Raw genomic sequence first — 23,351 nt, 5'->3', positions numbered from 1 at the left:
AAATAAATAAATGAATACATAAATAAATAAAATAAAGTGTGATTTCTGCCACTTGTCTGACATGAGTTATATGATAAATGGATCAAAACAAAACAAAACAAATGGCCTAAATTTGATGTATTTTTCTGGTCCCACCAGAAAATCAGCGCACTTGCACACGTTCATGCCAAGAGCCACAGTCTTCCTGCTTCCCGGCTCTAGTGTCATTAACTGAACTGAAATGAAATGACATAAATTAGGATTTATTGTGTTCTAAAACCAGGAATCATTCTTACATCTGAATCATCATTCAGTCATGACTAATTTAGCTTAAAAGTAGCCAGGAGCATCGCAACATCATATTTATACAGAGGTAGTAGCAGTATAATTACACAGTTATTACAGCTATAAACAGCACTGTCTTAGGTATTTGACCCTGAAACTCTGAATTCAAGCTGTATTCAAACTTGGGCAACAACACAAACACTAGCAAATGGTCGCTGTCCAATAAAACCCTTTCTTAACTTTGAACAGAAGTTAATGTAAAATAAGTGAGTTTATTCCACTGGTCTATCATCCAGAATTGTATCTGCAGTAAACAGAAAAGCTACAGGGTTCAAACCATGGAGAAAACTAAAATCGGACAAAAATGGAGATACATGGTTTTCACTGGATATACTATACTTATTTGATGCAAGGTACCATTTAATTTCTAGTGTGCAGCTCTTGCCTGCCCTGATCTCTCTTTGTTCTCTTCACTGAATAAAGAGAGGGGCTACATCACCTCTACAAAGTCTGATGGCATGTCACTGATCTCACCAGGAAGCAAGTCTTCAGCTGTCAGAACTGTCTGAGACGAGCAAAGCAGCTTTACTTTTAACTTTAACTTTCTCCATTTCTACTGCCCTCAGTTTTTGCACCTCATATCAGCAATATGGAATCTCCAAGTTAAGCAGCATCTTTTTTGGATTACACCAATACCTTGATCTATTAAATCCCTCATAGAAAGTCTCATACACTAGAAAACACTGTGATTAGACATATCTGCATACAGCAGCCTTCCTTGACATCACTAGTGCAAAGGCCAGTATTGTGATAAGAATAAAAACATGATAAACTGTGCAGTCCAATCTAAGACTAATGAGACACTCTGTGTCACTGCAGCAGACAGTGGGGGAGGACGTGTCTCATTTTCAGGATAGACTTGCTAGCTCATTTTCTCCTCTTCCTCACCCCTCCTGCCTTTCTCCCCTCTCTCTCTCTCTCTCTACAGAGATGTTTAGTCGTGCTTTCTCACATTACTGTATTTCCTCAGTGTTTCCTGAGTCTGGTGAAGGGGGGAGAGGAGCTGCCAGACACAGTCTGTCTGATCCAGGGCTGCAGCAAAGCCTCCGCATTCCAGTCCAGACAGAGCAGGCGGAGAAAACCACCAGAAAAAGAGGAGGAATAACAAGTGATCGGTTAATGAAATACAGTACCTTCTAGAGCCGAGCATCTAAAGGGGGAGGAAAGAAACAAAAGAAAATGCCCCCCGACTGCACCCTGCTACTGGTCTGCTCCTGGCTGCAATGCTGCAAAGTACGCCTGGCAATTTTTTTGTAACCTTAACTATTTCCATGTCTATTTTCTGTAGAGGCATCTGGGTATCTGTAATCGGTTTAGTTTGAAAGATCAAATATAACTGTTTTGAGATCAATGGCATTGTTACATATACTGACCAACCATAACATTAAAACCACCTGTCTAATATTGCGTGACCCCACCTTGTGCCGCCAAAACCCACTGAACCTCTGGTGTCCTGTGGTCTCTGGTATGAAGATGTTAGCAGCAAATTCTTCACGTCCTATGAGTTCTGAGGTGGAACCTTCTTGAATTACAGCAATGAGCCTTGGGTGCCTATGTCGCCAATTTAATGTTTTGGCCGATATATACACAGTGCTGTGCAAATGTTTTGATATATATATATATATATATATATATATAAATAATTGATATTGATATAATTCAGCTGGAGATGTAATTGAACATATCCACACACAGGCTGGGGGTCATCCAAGAGACATCTGGAACCTCTGGAAGCTTTTTTGTCAAATTAGCTCAACAAGATATCATCTACTTTCCTTAAAATGAGATGGTCTTGCTACTTCTTAATGATCATTTTTTTGTTTGCTTGTGCATGGTCTACTGATATGAGAACATGCATGAACTGACTCTATTGGAGCTGTTGACTAAGCTATCGTCTTTAGGAGCCGACGCTCAGTATCAGTCGGCACTGGTCAGGGGAGGTCAAAGTGAGAGCTAGCTGGCCAGAGCCTTTGAAATTCTCCAGACATAAAGTTCTCTCTCTAGTTACCCACAGAATCCGGTGCAGGTGCAGTTGGCGGTCACTGTTATCCCCTAATTAGTGTAGCGTGCTTCCGTAATCTGCTAAATTCCGTGGGTGCACAGGTGTCCCTCGTCTGCTTTTAGGATAAGCTGTGTAATCCCAGGGACCCCCCACCCTCACACACCCATCCCCCATGGTGTAGAGCATAATAAGATAAAGCAGATGATATTCCAGGACTAATTACTTAATTTGCTGCAGTTCAGGTCATTCATTGACTCCAGTGGAATTGGACATTTTACAGCCCAAACTGTGACAAGCACGAACGAGACTAGGGTTAGACAGAGTGCACAAGTTTATTAACAAGGCAATGAGCATAAGGACTTACACATTGCAATTCCCAGCTGATGTTGTTAGCCTATTTGCCCCATAATCCCAGGGCTAAAAAGATCCCGTATACCCGCCTTAATCTCCAAAAGGGGGGAAATTACAACAACGACTGAAACCCCGGAGAAGTTCCAAGGCTGTAATTCCGATGTGTAATCCTTTTAGTCACTGTAGCGTTAATCTGATTTGTTCTATTTTTCCACTTCATCCCAGCCTGAGTGTGGTGAAGTGTGCACTCCACTCCTCACTCTCTCACTGGGACACTGGCTGGACAGGACAGCAGTGAGATCACCATTAGCCAAATATCTATTCCATGTGTAGCTCTAATGACACAGGGATCTGCTAGTGCCATTCTATTCTATAATGCTATTCCAATGCTAACTTTATGCAAGACAATAAATCTCTCTGTGCTGAAAACTATTCAGCTGAAGTTGTAATGAGCTTGTTGTGCTGCTTTATTGGAAGTTTGAAAGCTTTTTTCTATCTACACTGCAGCTTTCCCCCCCTCTCTCACTTACTCCTTCACTCACTCAAATATTACTGATTTATGTAATAAGCATTACAGTGTCTTTTGTCTGTAATGGCACCAAGTCGGTCAGTAGCTCTACAAAGGATTTTTACTCTAGTTCTTTGTAGCCCTGCTGAAGCTGCGGTAAGTGCTCCCATTTTCTCCATAACACGCATATCTCTTTATTCTTATAGTATTCTTATAGTATCTGATATTCTCTATGGTTTCTGTTAACCAGTAAACACTGGTATTTTTATTTTACCAGTAAATGAGACACAGCGTCTCGCCAGAGTACCTCCCTTTTCTCTCAAAACACCTTTAATTCTTTGTGGAGTGAATTTCAAAAGAGGTAAAAAAAAATCCCAAGAAAATTCCAGGAGATTTCTGCAGGAGTATTTTCCTTTCTATCACATCCCAAAGTAGAGCTGGGCAATATGACAATATTTTATCGTATCGTGATACATTTTGTTATTGTGATAACCAATGCTTTTCTAAGCATATCGAAGATACTGTTAGTGCTTAATAAACACTGATCAGCTGCCGGTTTCATTACTAACAGTGTAATTACACTGGTTTAATTAGATGAAGTGCAGCAGATGTTGAATATAAATCTGAATAGTGTATTTTCAAGAATCTGTAGCTACTGATGTTTTTAGTCTGTGATTACATGTATTGTGATAAATATCGTGTATCACAAAAAAAGTCTTTTTTTTACTATATCGCCCTATCCAAAGGTGTTTTATTAAATTGAGATCCAGGGGCTTGGAAGACCACTGAGGAACACTGAACTGATTGTCATGTTCATTAAACCAGTATGAGAATACATCTGCTTTATTACATGATGCATTATCATTCTGGAAGCAGCCAATATAAGATTGTGGGTAAATTGTGGCCATAAACAGATGCACATGGTCAGCAACAATACTTTTGTAGTCTGTGGCATTTAAGCCATAATTGATTGGTATTTACAGGCCCAAAGTGTGCCAAGAATTCCCCAGACCACTACAACATCTCCACCAGCCTGGACTGTTGACAAAAGACCATCGGTGTGGCTACGGTTTCCGGTCTTCAGCTGTCCAGCTTTGGTGAGCATGTGCCCACTGCAGCCTCAGCTTTCTAGTCTTGGCTGACAGAAGTGGCTATTTAAGTTCCCCAGGCATAGACCTGCTGATATGACCTAACAGATGCTTAAGTGAGTTTTAACAGCTACTCTGGGCAGGCCCGAGGACAGATTTCAGACTCCAATGGCCATCATCATCATGAAGATATCGATCTACAGCTGACACATGAAGATCTGTTAACAGACTGTCAAAATGTTATGGAGTAAGCCTGAATGGATTTTGAAGGAATCCAAACAACTGATGTAAATGGAAGGTGAAATATGTAGACCAACCAATGTCACTTGCTTCTCTTGTGTTCATTTATAAGACTCTGCTACAACTTGCCTGCATTAGTACACACTCTGTCTCAGTATCTGTCTCTGGGCTGAAGCTGTATCTGGAAATCATTACACTTTCACCTTCAAAGATCCACAAGAAGATTCAATGAATGAACTCATCCAATGAGTCTCCCTCATTATAAACACACACACAGCTCTGTCCATGGGTGGCAGAGGCAAACACACAGCCACAAAACATTTGGGACTGATTTGTGGAGAGTAAAGACATAGTGATAATTGCAGTTGAGCTGTTAAAGAGCTTCTGGTCATTTGTTTGGTAGAGCGTAGTTAAAGTTAAAGGTCCACCTAACACCAAAACAAGTGTTCAGTTGGCACACAGCTTTTGTAGTCCATGTAGAAAAGCATTGCCAACTGAATTAGACACTCTGGAGTAATCACTTATGAGCCTAAGATCACCTTAGTCAATATACAGCATCATCTAGATAGGTATAAAGCTTCAGCATTGGGCTGTGGAGCAGTTGAACTGCACCTCTCAAGAGTTGGAGCACCACTGAGTACCTCTGGGATGAGTTGGAGTGGCACTTGTGAGCCAGAAATCATCAATCAACATCAGTACGAGACCCTGTGGCAGATGCTACACCCATACAGCTAGTGTAGAGCCTTCTAAGAAGAGTAGAGGTCTTTACTGCAGCTAAGGAGGGGAGAGGTGGCGACACTAGTTAATACCCTCAGAAGAAAAGTTGGATGAGCAAAAGTCTACAGATGTTGACATGCACATGAAAGGTTATGCACGTACGTATGCAAGAACCATGTTTGTAAAATAGGGCTCTTTTTCAAATATGGCCCTTAATAGAAAATGTGACCCTGCTCAAAAAAACCTTTTGGTTTTACAAGCCCATTAAAAAAAACATACACATGAATTCAAAGTGCCTTGTTCGTTCCATCAACTTAAACACCTTAAAGCACACTACACTCTTCTTACTGTAGTCTGGATGGAGCAATGTTCTGAATGGAGATTCTTCATTGAAGGGAAAATACAGTCCAAGGCTTAATCCCTGTCCGGGAAACCAGCCCTTAGTGTTCACTGAAACTAGAAATCAGTCTCAGTGGTCAACGTCACACTGTAGATGCATATCAGACCAAGCTTATTCTACAGGACGGACCATGAAGCCGGTACTGCAGACATATGTTTTCAGAGCTGTCAAACATTGCACCTTTCTGTGTTACCATCCTGGCCTCAGAAGCAGACTCTGACAGCATTGCTAACTTCCTGCCTCAGGCTGTATTTTGACAAAGCAAGTGCATTACCGTTTAAAGCTTACAGCCTTGGTCTCTCAAGGCTGTAGACAACATGTCATGATAACTGAAAAAAAAAGAAACACCCAGTCAACTAATAAGAATAAATGACATACAAAACCACAGAGAAAAATACATAATTTTTGTGTTTTGCTTTTTAAGAGTGGCATATGGCGCCATTCTTAAAAAGGCTGTACGAAAAAAAGTGGATGTACGAAAGATGTACGAAAAAAAGTGGATGTACGAAAGAGTGGATGTGCGTAATTAAAATAATACTATAAATAATTGAAAAAAGTTTTATAAATTCATGTTCAATGTCTTAGAAAGAATCAACAAACAGGTATTCTAGAATTCTCACTAGAGACTTTTTTCGAATCAGATCTGGACATCATACAGAGTTACCGCTCACACATGTAGCCTACAGGCAGAGATATTCCGTGTCAGACGCGTTCTCACTACAGGAAACGCTCTGCATGATTTATTCAAAGGGGCCGCACCTGTCTGCGAGAGGCACGGCGGGACACAAAAAGTATGTGTTTTATTTACAGCACACCGAAGATGGCGAACAAGGCTACCAACTCATCCATAACAATGTTATCTCCACGCCCAGTGTGAATTCTCTGAAAAGGTACCTGCTCTGTTCACTTATGGGCTCACTCCGAGGGGGCCGGTAGAATAAAGTCTGGGTAATGTCTGCCACTACGGATCCGGACATTAGCATTCAAACATACAGCTCCTCCAGGTAATGTCCGGAAAGGGTCTGGGTTACGGTGCATGTCTTAGGGGAAGGAGGCTTAGGGGATGAGAATCATCACTGGTTAAACATAGCCAGAAATGTTTAAAAGGTTTTTAATTATAGTCCAAGAGACCGCCCGCTCCAACACACTTGATTCAACTCATCAGCTTGATGAAGCAAGACCTTCCTGGTGCTAAGCAGTGAAATCTAGGGCAGACAAAGAATGTATAAATCTGTTTTTATAAATGTGGTTTTAAATAAGAGATTTTCTTTAATAATTTTCTGCCTCATTTAATCATTTCCAGTACAACCGAGTGTCTAGGATTCCCCCTATCATACAAAGCCACCAGTGGGAGGATGAAGGCATGAAGCCAGCCAGTGGCAGCTAATGCAACAGCTTTGGCCAGCTGTAAGTTTAAGCTATTGTCTCACTCGTACACAGCCATTAAAGTGAACAGAAAAATATTAAATGGATGAAAAACAATGTCAGGTAATGCATGGTGCAACATACTGTCACTATAACAGCAGCGGTGTAGAATATACCAGGGAAGATGAAGATGGAGAACTTTTCGGCGCTGTTATGCTGCCGTGTTGACCACACGCCCCGGGAAGCTTGCGCTTTAAGTGCTCGTGCATAGCAGTTGTACTCCACTTTCACCTTCACTTTGCAAAGCTTACAGAACACCACACTGTTGGGTCTCGGTCCAAAATACCCCCACACTTCAGAGGCCTGTGAAAGGCTGCATCTTATTCTCAGGACGAAAACCACACACTTCTATAATTTAGTCTCTAAATGAACGAACTAGTGCTGGGCGATATGACCTCAAATCAATATCATGATTAATTGAACATTTTACCTCGATCATGATTAATCAACAACTGTATAAGCTGCTCGAGTTGCTCGGATCTCTCTGTGTTTGAGTTCTTAGACTGTTGCAGACTGAACACATGAGTCACATGATTACACACGTTCTAAGGGGGCAGTACATGAACACACACAGTGGGGAAAGTTCTAATAGAATAAAGTATAATATAAATAAGTAAATAAATAGTATAAATACGTAAAATAAAAGTATTTTTAATGGTGACACTATGTTTAATACACTATTTAGTGTGGTGGTATGCGGATTGGGACACAGTCCTTGTTTTCACTGGGTGCGGCCATCTTTGCGACGTGTCCACGCATGCTGTGCAAATCGAGGGATTTCTCTAAATCAATGATGCCGATGACTTTGCTGAGTCGCCCCAGCCCTAGAAAGTTGTTTTTCTCATTTTGTATGATAGAATGATAAGAAGAGAGAAGCTGTGTAGACTTCAACATTTCCACTGATGCCTTTGGTGTATGGTGAAAAAAGGGACGCTTCAATCTTGTAGTTACGGACAATATGTTTGAATTCAGCAAGTCGAGTGGAGTGAGCTGGAGTATAGGTCTGAAAGCACGAACCTGTACTGACAGATTGCTGCATTGTTCGTGCTCTCTGTGAGCTGTCACTTAGGTCTACATCAAACTCCCGCCCAACATGCAACACATTCAAATAGCGCGGAACCTCCCATTCTCGCAGCAGATGTTGCTCCTGGCAAGAGCTTAGCCTACAAACCCCTCCTTTTACTCGGACGCCTTCAAAAGGCACACAAGCCTCTCCCGGGACACGAAGCCACGGCGCATCAGACTGGGGTGGGGAAATAGTTTGCTTGGGTCTCATCCAAGAGCCAAAGTGTTTCAGCATCACTGAAGCCTAAGTACAAACATTGCAGACACAAAGGCACTCCCCGTACAATGCAGGAGTCCATTAGGAGGAAAAGAGCTTGGGCACTGTCTCTCGACAGGGTGAGAGGACCACAGGCCATGCTTACTTTAGCATGGAGACGGTAGTGTACAGACTACCGGGATTAAAGGTCATATCACACGCATGAGATTCAGGTCATCTCGAGGGATGGAGAGAGTCTAGAAAATTATAAGGGGACACTGGGGGAAAATAACACATTGACGCTGAAAGACGCTGGACTCTAACATCAGGCAGACGATGAACTTACGTAATGTTGTAACGTAATGTAATGTAATGTTCTTGGAAATGTATCAGTTTTTTTCATTTGTCAGCTGTCGTTAGATCAGTGTTTATTAAGCACTAACAGTATCCTTGATATGCTTAGAAAAGCATATTATTATCACAATAACAAAATATATCACAATACGATAAAATATCATCATATTGCCCAGCTTTCTGGAATCTAGCTAATGGTAAAGTGTTTATCTTCTGCTAGCTTTTGTTAGTAAATGTAATAGGTATGCCCTTTTCAGATATAGTTTATTATGGATGTAAGAAAATATCTCTATATTGAACAATCAGTATAAGTATGTTTTGCAATATTCTATCAATTCTCAAAAACGCAGTATGGATTTGGAATAATCCGTTCACATATAAAGATTGGTTGATTTTGTGTGGTGTTTAAATCATGACAGCTAGATAGCAGCGTTGTACTCCATCTTCAGATCCAACTGTTCTGACTGCATAAAAAGTCAACTTTTAATACATATATTATGTATTTTTCCTAACATTTGACTTTTGAAAAAATATATAATCACTAAAATATCTAAAATTAAATAATATATAAAATAATATATTATCTTGCTTCCAGTATTGCAATATATCTCAATATATTGAATCGTAACCCCATGTATCATGAATCGTATCATATTGCCAGATTCTTGCAATACACAGCCATACAGTTTATTAAGATGATTATAAACATGTATTATATGTAATAAACATTTTACACGTCTCCTTACTAATCAAACTCCAGGCAATTAATAACCGCAAGCAGATTATTAGTATCCAAATGTTTGCATCACATGGTCACCTGATCACGCTCCATTCACAACGTGGCGGCTCATTGTTTTTATTATTTTTTTTGCTCCTCCAGATGATGCTCTCACAGAGTATAAAGCTGATGTCTTGAATTTATGTTTTAAAGGTTGAGTAACTCGTCCGGAGCCTCCACTTTCTTTTTAATATTCGGAACATGTTTAATAGCAGAGGATCTCTGACGGTTACACACACTCAGAGACTAAGTACGACACGTAGAAGTGGCCAAAAAAAACTTTTTCCCATGCGAGTCTGCCTGGAAAAACACAAAGCTGCGTATCCGGACGGAACTGAAATGATCAGACCACTGAGTTCAGTGGAAAACAGAAAATGCCTGTAATTTTCTAAGAGAAGGGGAGAGAAAACACACATGGCCCATCCAGAAAAAAATCCCCAAGGAGCTCCAGTGAAAGAGAAAATCACCCCAGCACCCCTTATAAATTTAATCCCATAGGCAGAAAAATGATCAATCACAAAACACAAGATGCAAATTAATGTCCAAATGTTTGTGGACACATCTTCTGAGGAATGCATTCAGCTACTTTAAGTTACACACATTATTGACACAGTTCTGCAAATGCACACACATACACAGCTTGTCTGGTAGAGAAAAGTACTGCCAATAGAATAGGAATAGAATAGAATAGAATAGAATAGAATAGAATAGGACTCTCTGGAGCAGATATTGGCACCATGCTTAATGCCAGGTGTGGGCTATAGAAGGGCATAAAGCCCAAAGCCCCCAGCATTGAGCTGTGGAGCAGTGGAACTGTGTTCTCTGGAATGATGGTGCTCCAGCCAATACTTTTTGGATGCAATCAATTCCTCAAAGCAATGCTTCAAAATCTAGTACAGGAGAGACAGTTTCTCCAAAGTTTCCTCAAAAGTTTATCCACCCTTGATTTCAGTAGGAACAATGAATAAGCAGGTGTCCCAATATTTTTGTCCGTATAGTGTATCTCCATGCCCTCCTTAGCTTCATCCCTAGTGCCTTACTGTAACTGTGCAAAGCTACACACAAGCTTACTGTTCTGTTGCTGACTTTCGTCCCGAGAATTCTTCTCATTGTTTAGCGAGCACACATGAAGCTCTCTGTTTTGCTTTCACAATGGGTAACAGCTGGATCTGCTAGCAGCTTCACTCGTCAAAGCAAACACCCCCACATACACTTCTAGACTTCTCAAAGTGTCTAGTCACATCTTTGCTAAGGTTTCTAACAGCTGTCATCTTGGCCAGAACAATGAACCTAGAGTCCTCCCATAATGCACTTCATGACAATGGGGCAGAGTGCCCAGAAGTGACTCTCTGGCTATTGTGCGGCAGCCTAGGCCATTCTAAGCAGCGACTGTTAACTAGAAATGAAGCCATACCAGACCATTACATCACCCTCCACCTGTCCCGTACAAGAGAACAACAGAACTGGAAAGGCGTACAATCAAGCTGATAAGAGTCAAGACCAGTGAGCATATGACACAATATAAGACAGAGGGGCACAGAAGTGCTGGTTAATCAGTGCTCAGTGACTGGCCATGTTAGAGTCAGATGACTCATCTTATCAACGGCCTGTTGTTTCTTGAATGCCACTGAAGAAAGGGAGGGTGGCGGTGGCGTTTATGAGGGATTTCTCAGCTTGTTTGTCGGCTCTTTATCACTTACACCTATCACATACTCATAAAATCAACAATAGGGAACACGGAAATGTTCTGGCCAACATTTTCAATTCAGAGGGATACTAATAAACATCAGTTTAAATAACAGATAACATAATGTTTAATAGGGCATAGTATCAATGTTGGAGGATTTTTGGAGATACCCATGATTCCTTAGCTCTCGTAACGTTTAACATGGCGTATCAATATGGCGTTCAACTTACTCTTCAACAAAAAGTCAATTAGCTGTATGCTTTTACAGCGAGCGAAAGAGGGTCGACAATGTTGTGGCGCTAGTGGGGAGATCTGCACAAGCAGATCACAAAGCTGTTTTGTGCTTTTTTTTGAGGCAAATGCTACAAACTATAAAAGATTTATAAATTATGAAATGTTTTTGTCAGATTTTATCAGTGATTTAAAATATTCTTTTAAAATTGAAAGTGTCAAAAATGTGTGTTTCTCTCTATTCATAGAGATAGGAGCCTCGTCATGTGCGACTGGAAATAACTGCCGGGTGGTGTTGCAAAAATGGCCACTCCGTGAACAGACCTGCCCATAAGGACTGGGCTAGAAGTAGAGGGACACCTGCCCTATTTGCCATGTTTTTATAACCAGCAAAACTTTTCTGTTTAGTCTATATCTATTCACTTTACACATTACAGTTTAATGATATTGGACAAACAGTAAGTACAGCACAAACACTCCTACTTAGGGTTAAGGAGTTACATGATTGGACATTGTGAGTGAAATTTGTTACCTACATTATCTTAACATAATTTAGTGGTTCTTCACACATCCACTCATTGTTCTTGCATGGTTCAATCCACAGAAACGTCCTTTAGGCAGCCAAAAGTTGTTCCTTAAATGGCATCACTCCAAAGAACCATTTTTGGCACAAAAAGAACATTTGCCATGCTTTAACCTCGACTGCCTTTTTTGTAGTAAGACATAAAACAGAAGGCACAAGTGGACAAAGCTAGAAATAGTAACTAGACTACAGAATCCTGTTGTTTCAGACTGATGTACTGTGAGTAACAGTACTGAAAGATGAGATGACAAATAGACAACCTCAATAAAACTGGACTGAAGCTAGTTTTCAGATGAAATACATCATAAAACACTAGTCCTATGAAGAGTGAAGTCAAAGTCCAACTGCAAACTGCTTTTCAACTCCATAGCCAAGAGTCTGTTTCCCACACAGCATGTTGACATCCAGCCAGGCCAGCCAGCCTATCCACCCCTTGGAGCGCTGCTTTGGCTTTTCACAACTAGCACTTTCATACACCACAGGGCCCGACTTCACAAAGCCCTTAAAGCCCATAGCAATGGTTGGGCCTCCCTCCTCTCCAGCTACAGTATCTGCTCCTCATTGCTATGGCTAATTAGCTAAGGGAGTATCTTGGCGCTTGGGCAGCATGTCACCAGTTGCCTTTCAATCAGAGACCCTGAAAGGCCCAGCACCCCGAGCTGCACATGGATGGATAGCTAGAGACTAGCGCTGAGGGTAGAAGCTCGCTCTGCAGAAGGAAGCTGGGGATGCCGCAGGGTATGGGTGCAGTGCCAGGCTCCGTGCTGGGACACAATAAAGAGAGCCTCTGTTCCTCTGGCTGGATGTATGGAATCTGCAGCCACTATCATGCCTGTGCAGCATAGAGAATAAGCATTGTTCATTTGACTTAATGAAGAGACAGTAAAAACCATGCCAAGAATGCTGTCTGTGACTAAGCAGCTGATGTCATCGCTGAGTAAAGGGAGGAATGTGCAAATATAGGCCTATTGTTATTGCAAACACATCTCGACCATAATCCGATCATAAATATGCATTCTGAATGGAGTCAAATTTACATTGTCAGCAGGGGTGTAACAATACACAGAGCTCACAACATAACTGCACCATATTATTTTTGTTAATTTTTGGGCAAAGTGTAATTTTCTAAATCAGACCAGATCATTTGGTTTTATTTTGCAATGTGCTTCTATACAAAATTAAAAACAACAGTTTTTATGAGATAATTATGCAGTAATTAAGAAATGAAAAGCCCCTTATTACAAGAAAATATTGTTAATAATATTTTGTTATTATAAAAAAGTATAATTTGTTATTATAAAATAACATGATATATAATATAAATGTAAAAAAGTGCTTTTTAAATTAAGAGTAATAATAGGGAATTTTGTGTTCCTATAGTTCCAGAAATAGCCTCTCTGCAAAGGCCTTACGCTAGATTTTGGAACACTGCTGTGAAGATTTGATTGCATTCAGCTATAAGAGCATTAGTGAGGTCAGTTAATGATAATGAATGATTAATCAAAACTTATTCCTGAGATATTGGCTACTATTGGACGGCCTTTGGCATGGTGACTTTAGACTTTTGCATAGATGCTCCAGAGAGTCCTGTTACATCAGCACTGCTTTTCTAAGCTGTGCATGCACAACTAAATGCCTGTGTCAGTAATGGGTGCACCACAATGTAGCGGAATTTACTCATTAAAAGTAGAGTCTGGGCACTTTTGTACATGCAGTGTGTGTCGGAAAAATGCCACACCCCAGTTAGGACAGAGATCATATTGTAATTATGAGAAAGTATGAAAGTGTTTCTGAAATGAGTCAGTGTCATTAACTGTAGGCTTTCAAATAAGCTGGATCACAGTTTTAACTTGATTTAATGGTGCATTGAATTCATGAAATTTTACTTCATGCTTGGCTTACAATACAATGAAATCTTAGGGTCACAGAGCAAACATCTCAACAGCAATGAATAATATCATAATAATGACACAACGATAAGCCAGTCACATTTTTGTGTGTGTCATGAATCCGAAAATCAATACATCACCATACATCTGGCATTAGTACATAGTCTAGAGCATAATTACAAAATAGAATTATCTTATAATCGTGTGTGTCTAGTTATTCTTGGTTGTCAGCCCTCCCTTGCACAAATGCCTGGGTGATGTAATCAAAAGAAAAAACACTGGTAATTTGCTGCAGACTGATTCACTGAACTGATTGCATGTGTTATTTTATTTCCAGTGAATAATCTGCTTTTTGGATGTTGCCCCTTCTTCATTACATTCAATATGTAGTACGCTGTGTAAAGTAGCTAGAAGGAAAACTCACAGGAGAATCTGAAAACATCCAGTATTGCAGTACAATTACAGTAAAAGCTGCTACAGAGATGAATTCAGTGGATGTGGTGAAGAAAAGCATGAAAAGCAATGCTTTAAATCAAAGGCCTGGGGCTTATTCTGTGTGGTCTGTCACTGGTGAGTCTCGTACAGGACGAAACACTCTTTAAAAGGCAACCTACAGTTTTATTCAGATGTGATTAAGCATAAAAAACAAGCCATGGAGCACGGATAAGAGACTGCTTTTCATCATCAGCCACTAAATATAAGATGGATTCTAGACTCTGTCTGCACACAGCAGATCATTACTGAGGGTTACTGAGGGTGGGTATACATCATTTAGTATCTTTTTTTTTCTTCTCCTGTCTGACTCTACTCTTAAGTCAGCTATACGTCAGTAGTGTGCACTGAGCAGTGACACAAGATAATAAACACAAGCCCAGTATGGCATGTCCTAACTGTGTGTAGACCAAACATCTACCACTGATTCTAAAGTCACTGATTCTAATCTGGTCTGAATCAGACGCAAGTTCTTACAGTTTTGTGAAAAACAACTGAATAGCTAGTGTCAAGGCAAAATAAAGGGGGATAAATAAGATCATGGTCTGCTTGCTGCCTTTAAGCAAAGCTTCTTAGATGTAATCTGGACTGCATATTGAGAAGGGGCAGCTATAACAAAAGCTAAGCCAGAAACTCCCATATGGCAGCAAAAGCAGCCCCACTCGCAGCCCCATAAACGCTACTGTTCCACTTGCCAATGTATTCAGTAGAGGCACGTTAAGGGCCATCCTTGTACTGAAGGCTGTTGCCATTGGAAATCTATGCACACAAGACATTTCCATGTGAGATGCTTGACTGTTGGAGTAAAAAAAAAAAAGTCTTACTGAAAGAAGGAGAACAATTCTGCCAAAAGTGTAGAATTAATTCAATTAATAGGCCAAACAAATGTGTTTTTGAATGTAAAGGAGAACAATATTTTGTGGCTAGAATTTGACAAAAATGACTGAAATCACTTTCTTTGGAATGTATTACAGTTAAAGCAATGCATATTAAACTGTGTACTTAAGGGGAGGGCATGGATACCACTTTTACCTTTTTAAAACACCTGAGTACCTGATCCTCAAGTATATGCTGATACTGAGAGCCGATGCCACCTCTATCTAACCTAACTACTCAGTAAGTGCCTAGAAATCTTGAAATTTATATCATTTCTTAAAGGAAAACCAGTGCTTATTAAATAATAAATATTATAAGCTTGAAAAAAAAAAGAATTTACTGGTTGAGTAATTTCACGTTTAAAAAGAGGCATGAAGACATTATAATAATTTGTCATTTTTAATTGCCAGGGTTTAGAAATTAGATTAATTTTAATCTGACAGTTATTTCTAACATTGGGGCAAGATTTCAAGACCAATTAACCAATAAAAATGACAAAATACATGGATTTTTATTTCTTTTTACATTGATTTCTATTGAACGTAAAACAGGTTTTTCCTTCTCTTATAAAGTTTGAAGATACAATTTTAATATTCAAGCATTTGTCTCGATGTATAAGGGCATTAAAGCTTCAAGCTCAGGGTAAATTCCTTACAGGTAAATCATGGATTAAAAGGTGTATAACTGGATGCATTGAGTATGTCTCTTCAGTGTCTGGATGCTTGGTCCATGTATCCATACTTAATGGCAATGGTCAAAAGCTGATCTGCACCAAGAGCCCTTCAAACTTCAATTACGGCTCAGCTCGACCAGCCATCTCCTAAAATCCACGGAAGACAAACGTCCAGGCTTTTTTCTGTCCTGGCACCCAAGTGGTGGAACGAACTTTCATTGGGTGTCTGAACGGCAGTGTCGCTCGCTGTCTTCAAACGCAGACTGAAGACCCTCCTCTTTCGAGAGTACTTGGGCGAATAGTAGAGTACTATGATCTCCATATTGAATGGTATTTAGTAGTGTCTAAACTTGGAGGTATCTTTGAATTTTTAGTCTATTCAAACTAACTGAGGTTATTCTGCTAAATGCCTTAAATGTAAATGTATCCCTAATTACATAACAGCAAAGCCCCTAAAAAAATACTTCAGAATTTAACTGGCCATGCAGCAATGTGGACATCTCATTCTTCCCCTGGAGAGGCCGCTTACAGTAATCCTCCTGCAATGCTATGACAACCACACTGATGCTTGAATACATGTTCTCATCTGAACCATCAGGCTAAGCATACATTATATATATATATATATATATATATATATATATATATATATATATATATATATATACTAAACCAGTCAGTGAGACAATCTGACGTCTGATTTTCTGTAGGCTGCACTGTATTTGGAAAGTCCCGACCAAACTAAGCGAAAGAACAAAGGAATGCAATTTCATGGTCACATGTGAAATAGCTTGCCTTGGCTTGGCAAAGGCTGACCTTCATGAATAAGTCTGGTTTGAGAATCAGAAGTCCTTGTATTCCTATGAGTGTCAGGTCAAATGTAGTTTGCCCATGCAGCACCATGCCGCGCCATGAAAGAGCTGATCTTTCTGAGACAGGACAGTAAAATCATCCAAGGGTGAACCTCAACCTTTCCACACAATATGCACTAAAACACCATTCCTCTGGATATGTGCAGAGCTACACTCTTCACAGCTTATCGAATATAGGAAAACATCAAGTGCACTTTTAAAGGACACATATCACCAAGGGACTTGGCCTGCATTCAAGAAGTCGCAGCAAACCACAAATTCTGTGTATCTATCATTTGATGAACAATATATGGTTATTGAAATACCAGATATGCACAGTGTGGCTGCCGATATGAGTTTCCATCATGTGATGTCATTACTTTGAAGGCATTAGTCAATACAGTTGTAGTGGCATGCTCTTTTGGGCTGGACTTGAACCTCTGCCCACCACCAATACAGTGTAGTGACTTGCCCACTCTGCTGTCAATTACAGTCCACCCTATATAGTGCAGCCCTACTTTGTTATAAGGCATGTTATAACAAAGGCCTTTTAATTCCAAGAAGAGTGCTGTGGATAACTACCTTGGTTTACGATTTAGGCAAAGTTGACTGGAAGGATACTACAACTGAATCACTCAAATAACCACTCAGAACAGAAGACCACGTCGTTCTGCGTCTGTCTGCCTAGAACAGAAAGCTGAGGCTGCAGTAGGCAAAGGCTCACCAAAACTGTCAGTTGAGGACATGATTTCTACTGAGGCACGCAGATAGTCGGGTCAGAATGTGGCACCAATAGCATGGATCCATGGACCTAACTTGCCTTGTGCTAAAATCTGCAGGGACTGCGTGACAATAACATGTTAACATGCACCAGGATCTCAGTGGACTGTTTCCCACAACTTGTTGAATCTGCTGCACAGAGAACTGAAGATGTTCTGAAGGCGGGGGAAAGTGTTTTATTCCATATTGACAGCTCTTTTCATTATTTTCATTATTTGAAAGATTGCATTTGATGCAAGTTAACAAAGTCTGCATTCTGACTTCAATCTACTTGATGAAAGGGAAATATTTGGCACAATTAAATTAAAGTTTTCTAAGTGTACCAAACAAGCTTTCCACCGTCATGCTGCGGTTTGTGAATTTACTTTTCTAAATGGATTAGGAAACCATTACAGGAAGAGACACACAAAATCCACAACGATCAAGTATTTAAAACCACATTACTTTAATCAATGAACCACTGACAGCAGCTCTCTGATTTCAGAGCAGATGGGTCACAATATGTCGAGCTATGAATTACTTCCTCAGCCTGTCACACTTCAGGGATCTACTAGTAGTAAATAACTTGAGGAGCTATGATTAAAATGCTTAAAAATGCTCAACACTCATAAAATGCTCAAACACTGCCAAGAGTGAAGACATCATCACTGCCACAGCTTGCCAGCCTCTGATACGGCACTGCGGCCTTCTCTGGAAAATGTGTGACAGTCTTGTGTGCAAAGAATCTAATGAGCAACGCAAGCTGGACTATTACCAGAGATCTCGTAACCCTAAGCTTGCCTTGCAAACATTATGCCAAGAACAATCCATGCTATCTCTGTGCAGCAAACCAGCGGGACTTCCCTTTCAGTGTAATCACTTGTCAGCTACTTTACACAAGGAAGCATTCAAAATAGCATCGGTCATCACAATTCAGCGCCGAGTGTGCCACAGGTCTTTACAGGCAGGTGACTGTGGAGGAGACAGGATTAGGAATAAAGGTTGCAATCTGCTACGCTGAGGCTGTGACGTCAGTCCGGCTGACAGAGCAGGATTCATCCACGCACAACATGCAGCAATTACGACAACAAGAACACTGTGACAAGCATTACTGACCACTGACCATGAGGACCAACTTAAAATGAACCGGGGGGGTTTAAGACTTGTGTAATACACTCTCCGACGTATCTACATAGTAAGACAGTATTCATTCAATGTGATGTAAAGTGAAAAACACTGACCATCTTCATCTACAGTGGTATCTGTCAACAGGTGAATGTGTGCTGGATGACAGAACGGCTTCAGGGGTCTAGTGGAGCCCATGACGGGCTCAGATCTGTTGGGGCAGATAGACTCTGCCTATAACCCATCCGTGCAGTGAACACACACACACACAGTGACAGTGAGCACACGTGCCTGGAGCAGTGGGCTGCAATCACTGCAATGCCCGGGGAGCATAGAGGGTGAACAGCCTTGCTCAAGGGCCCAACAGTGGCAGCTTGCTGAGTCACGGTATCAAACCCACAACCCTGTCGTCAATAGCCCAGTGCTCTAACTGCTGAGCCACCACAGCAAGTGGTGTTAATGATATGGCTGATTGGTGTCAAAGAACCAGTAGTGACACATTTATACTATCAAAACTTAGCAACAAACAAATACTCGAGCGTTCAATCTAATAACCATCTCTAATTATTGCTCCATTTCTAATGAAAACGTCTAGTTGGTCGGAGTTCCAGAAGTACTAACATCATCCACAATACAGTATCCCAATTTACCTGCATCAGGTAGAACGGCCACGAAAGAGAAAGGCCTAAAAGAATGCCACAATTTTGTGGCCCTAAAGCTACAACTGAGAAGCAGTATCACTGTATACCAGTACAGACCATCCGTACTGCATGCATTACACCTGTAAATGCAGTCAGCTCAAGCCGGGACATTATCCACAGCCTCAGGCACTGTATGAGAAACAGTGACACATTAAACCAGACCAACTTTAGGCGTGCTTTAACTTTTCCACTCTATTTATTGGGCCCCAGGCTGCTTTGCCTACTGGGACCAGAAGTGTTTTATCGTCTAAGTGGTGTGTATGTGTGTGTGTGTGTGTGTGTGCGCGATTGCATGTGTCTAAGTGTTAACTGGAGTCGCCCAGGTCACGCTGAGGAGAGTTAGTCTAGAGTTAGTGGAGCATTAGGTCTGACAGTCATGTCTGACCCACATTTATACGTCCTCATAAAACCGGGGCTAGCAGAAGGCTGGGGCTGTGCCACCCATGCACACTTAGAAACACACGCCTAAAACCCTGCAGAAGCACAGTAATCAGACACATTCCTTAGGCAGGGTGCGTGGATGCCAATAGAAGTACAGATTCCTCTTAAAAACCTGGAGTGTTTTAGGACAACTTTCTGAACCCTTACAGAACACTAGGGCCAAAGGAGCCCTGAAGCCATTTACATGGTTGTTTTTCAGTACCATTGTTTTACGAACGGAATAGGACGCAATAAACAGAACAACAAGACTAGACCACCCATCTGAGCAGGTGCTTCTTTAGATAAATACAGGTGGTGGCAGTGTGTGTGTGTGTGTGTGTGTGTGTGTGTGTACAGTATTCTGCTATGGGTAGAGCAGAGGGTTAACCCCCACTCAGCTCAATGCATTCCTACAAAGTCAGGTCCCTGGAGGTGTCTAGACTAGAATTACTGAGAAAGAATGTGAGAAAATTGAGCAAATATTGGAGAGTTTGCATTTTTTTAATATATATTTTACATGAGGAGCCAGGTCCCAGCTATTGTAGCACTAGCTATGCCGGGCTAATTAATTTAATTTAAATAATTAAAATAAAAAATATATTTTTCCCCTAATGAACATTTAAATACACCAACAATCATATTTTTTATTTTTTTTATTTTTTTCATTTAAATAAAAAATAAATAAATAACGTAAGATAAGGTAAGTAAAGCTGAATTGGGAGAACGCCAGTGTCACGATAACCGCCTACTCGTTTAACCGTAAAGTGTAACGGAAAACTCGGGAGTACGAGAAGACGGCGGATAGCCCATCAACCAGAGGGAATGGACATTTCAAAAGTAGATATCTAGATAAGTCCCTGTCTGCAAACTTTTCCTATGTCAATGTATCAACTAGCTAACTAATTAATAACTCCGTAACAGTTTGGCTGAGTTAGCTATCTAGCAATAATGCGCAATACAGGCACTGACTGCGTACTTCAACAAGTTAGCTAGCTAGCTAGGTTAGCTAACGTTAGTTAGTTAGCTAGGTGCTAGCCAGTCAACTAACAGTTAGTTAGTAGGCTTTAGCAGGAAAACGTGTCCAGGCTCGCTGGCTGGACAGTAGGGGCTAGCTGGTTAGCTTACTAGCTCATCAACTTTCCTCCACACAATAGCGGGCAGCGAGGGAGTGCAGGAGGAGAGGCTGTCTCTCCTCAAGTGTTCGCTGGCCAAACCCACTCTGAGAGATGTGACCGAGAGAAAGGCGGTGATGAGCGAAGAGCCAAGACGGCAACGAGACAAGATAAGTCTTGAGTTAACGAACCAAAAATAAAGAAATAAAAAGTTAGCCACCAAACTTTACTCACCAAAACAATGGCGAATCTTTCCTCTAATTCCCCCGGGTCCGGCATGGGCAGTTTTAGAGGCATGCCGTGTCCCCTCATGTCAGCCTGTTGGTCTATACTCCCCGCGTTGCCCATGTTTCAGTCAGCTGTTGTGCTGCTCGTCCGCTCGTGTCTGTGACCTGGAGATTTCTGCCCGGTGAGTGCTGTGTGTGTGTTTTGTGTGTTTTCTGGATCCGCGGCTCTGTTGTAGGCTATCTGACGGACTTTATCCTTGCTGTGCCACTGCACGAAAAAGCCACGAAGAAAAACACATCATCCGACCGATCCAGCCGTCCGACTCTATCTCGAGCATTATTATTATTAGTGTACCGCCAGGGGAGCAACTTTAATTCAGTGCAGCTTTTAAGAGTAAAGAAAGACAGAAAGAAAAAACGTGTCTTATCCGTATCTTGCACAATTTCCACACCACTCCCAGTGAGCTGTATAGGTGACGCTGTGCATGATTCAGACTTAGTGGTTCCCCGTCTGTACAGCCAGTGGGCTAATCCTTCCAGTGCTGACCAGTTCTCCAATCTGCCCTCCGCACCGCTCCGCTCTGCGCCCCGTTTACAATCGCATCCTAGCACAATACTCCCTTTCACATTGGCCTCCCACTTCTGGGCGTGCCAGGAGTCCTACTTGTGGAGACCGTGTTCACTTCTGGTGCATTGTGGTAGTTGAAGTTCCCCCGTTTCCTAACAGCCTAACTTCTTCAAAACAAACAAAACAGTCAAAATCAACTATTTAAGTAGGATGAAGCTCTAGGAGTAGAATAAATGACCTCAGCTGACATCCACATGTGGCTTCTTGTCCAAATCCTTGGGAGTTTTCGTACTCTTCCAGATGGACAATTTCGCAGAACTTACAGGGCGTTATCCATATCAGAGTTCAGCTGGCAAACCCAAACACACAGCTGACTCTGGATCCTTAAAAGTCTCAGTCACACTCACTCACGTCCACACGCTTTGTCATATTTCCTGCAGAAATGTGAGTTTCATATGTTATGTAGTGGTTATACACCCTTCAATGGCCCTTTAGTTCAAGCAATGCGTCTATACATATTGTCATGGCTCTACAACTCTGATTATATGGGTCTTCGGTATGATGGGAAGCCATTTAAAATGGTGCTCTTACTAGTTATAGCATCAAAAAGGCAGCTTTTTCAATATTACATAGAACCCCATACAACGTAGGCCCCAGATATGCCCCCAAAACTTTATATTTCAACTCGAAATGAAAAGGAGCATTAAATCCACATGAAAAATGAGAAAAGGTTAAGGTCACCGTTATGCGTGGAGATGGAAAGGTTAATAGTTCGTCCCCTCGAGGCATAGAGGGGGTGTATGTTGTATTAACGACGGACCAGTTCACTCGAAAATGAACAATTTTGCCCCTCAAGGACACAGCAAGACCCAGCCTTTCGTATTCCGTGTTTTACTACACGCAGAGAACGCAGCCCACAGCTGGTGAAACTTAAGTAGCCTAAAGAGACCCTCTGCATTTTAAGTGCACTACAAGGAAATGTAAAATGCCAGACAGATGCCAAAAATAAAGTTAGAACAATAAAATCTCTATGTCCAGGGATCTCTGAGGGCTGCAGTTCACAGATGTTGCTAAATTCGTCTGCAACGCAGCCAAAGGCAGCAGTGTTCTTAGGCTTGGAGTGCACACTCACGAGAGGGGAGAAGGAGAACACACAGAGGAGACATTGTAGTCTGAGCCAGAGATGCCCCACACTTAAACCATGCTCATTCTTTAACTCAGTCAGGAGAGGTCTTCATTCAAGCCAACAGATGCTTATCGCTTTAGAGAACCAAGTGTTTAAAAACGCTCATTTTCTTTCTGCTTCTCAAACTGAGTCTTTATAAAGGGGCATTTTAGGGAATTTTCAAGTTCATGTAATGTGTTTATTAGCTGAATTCTGCAGCTGTATTGCTTCATAACAGCACAGAACAAAGTCTTTGAAAAAAGCGAGTGGTGAATTTTGGGCATGGGAGGGTCCTGTTCTCAGTCAGAGCCTCAGTCAGGACACCATGAAGCAACAGCAACATCTAGTGGATGTAACTTTGTGGCCCGTTCTGGGAACACACAACATATCCATATAATTGTTTCCATCGGTTTGGAAGTTAACAGTCTTCGTGGCCAGAACGGCCATATGGGTGACCTGGGTGACTGCCCAGGGTCACCCAATGGTCCAGTGGCACCTGGAGGATGCTGGAACACAAACATTGATATGTTGTGAACTCATTTTA

The 23,351-nt window shown here is 41.2% G+C and overlaps 1 protein-coding gene across 9 annotated transcripts in view; it reads right to left on the bottom strand.

Annotated features, from left to right (window-relative positions):
- fmnl2a (formin-like 2a) overlaps nucleotides 1-21,653 on the bottom strand; it is a 68,799-nt gene extending 47,146 nt beyond the window's left edge. For all 9 annotated transcript variants that reach the window (XR_011980021.1, XR_011980022.1, XM_072685882.1 and 6 more), the window contains exon 1: nucleotides 21,082-21,653. Coding sequence is in view for 7 of the 9 variants with exons in the window: in XM_072685882.1 (XP_072541983.1) it covers nucleotides 21,082-21,195 (114 nt within the window). In the remaining 2 variants the exon portion in view is untranslated. The remainder of the gene's footprint in view (nucleotides 1-21,081) is intronic.
- Nucleotides 21,654-23,351: the final 1,698 nt, after the last annotated feature.

Source organism: Salminus brasiliensis, chromosome 8 (genome assembly GCF_030463535.1).
Source record: "Salminus brasiliensis chromosome 8, fSalBra1.hap2, whole genome shotgun sequence".
Taxonomy (NCBI): domain Eukaryota; kingdom Metazoa; phylum Chordata; class Actinopteri; order Characiformes; family Bryconidae; genus Salminus; species Salminus brasiliensis.
The sequence above is the reverse complement of the archived record's forward strand: the minus strand, read 5'-3'. Positions and strand labels throughout refer to the sequence as shown.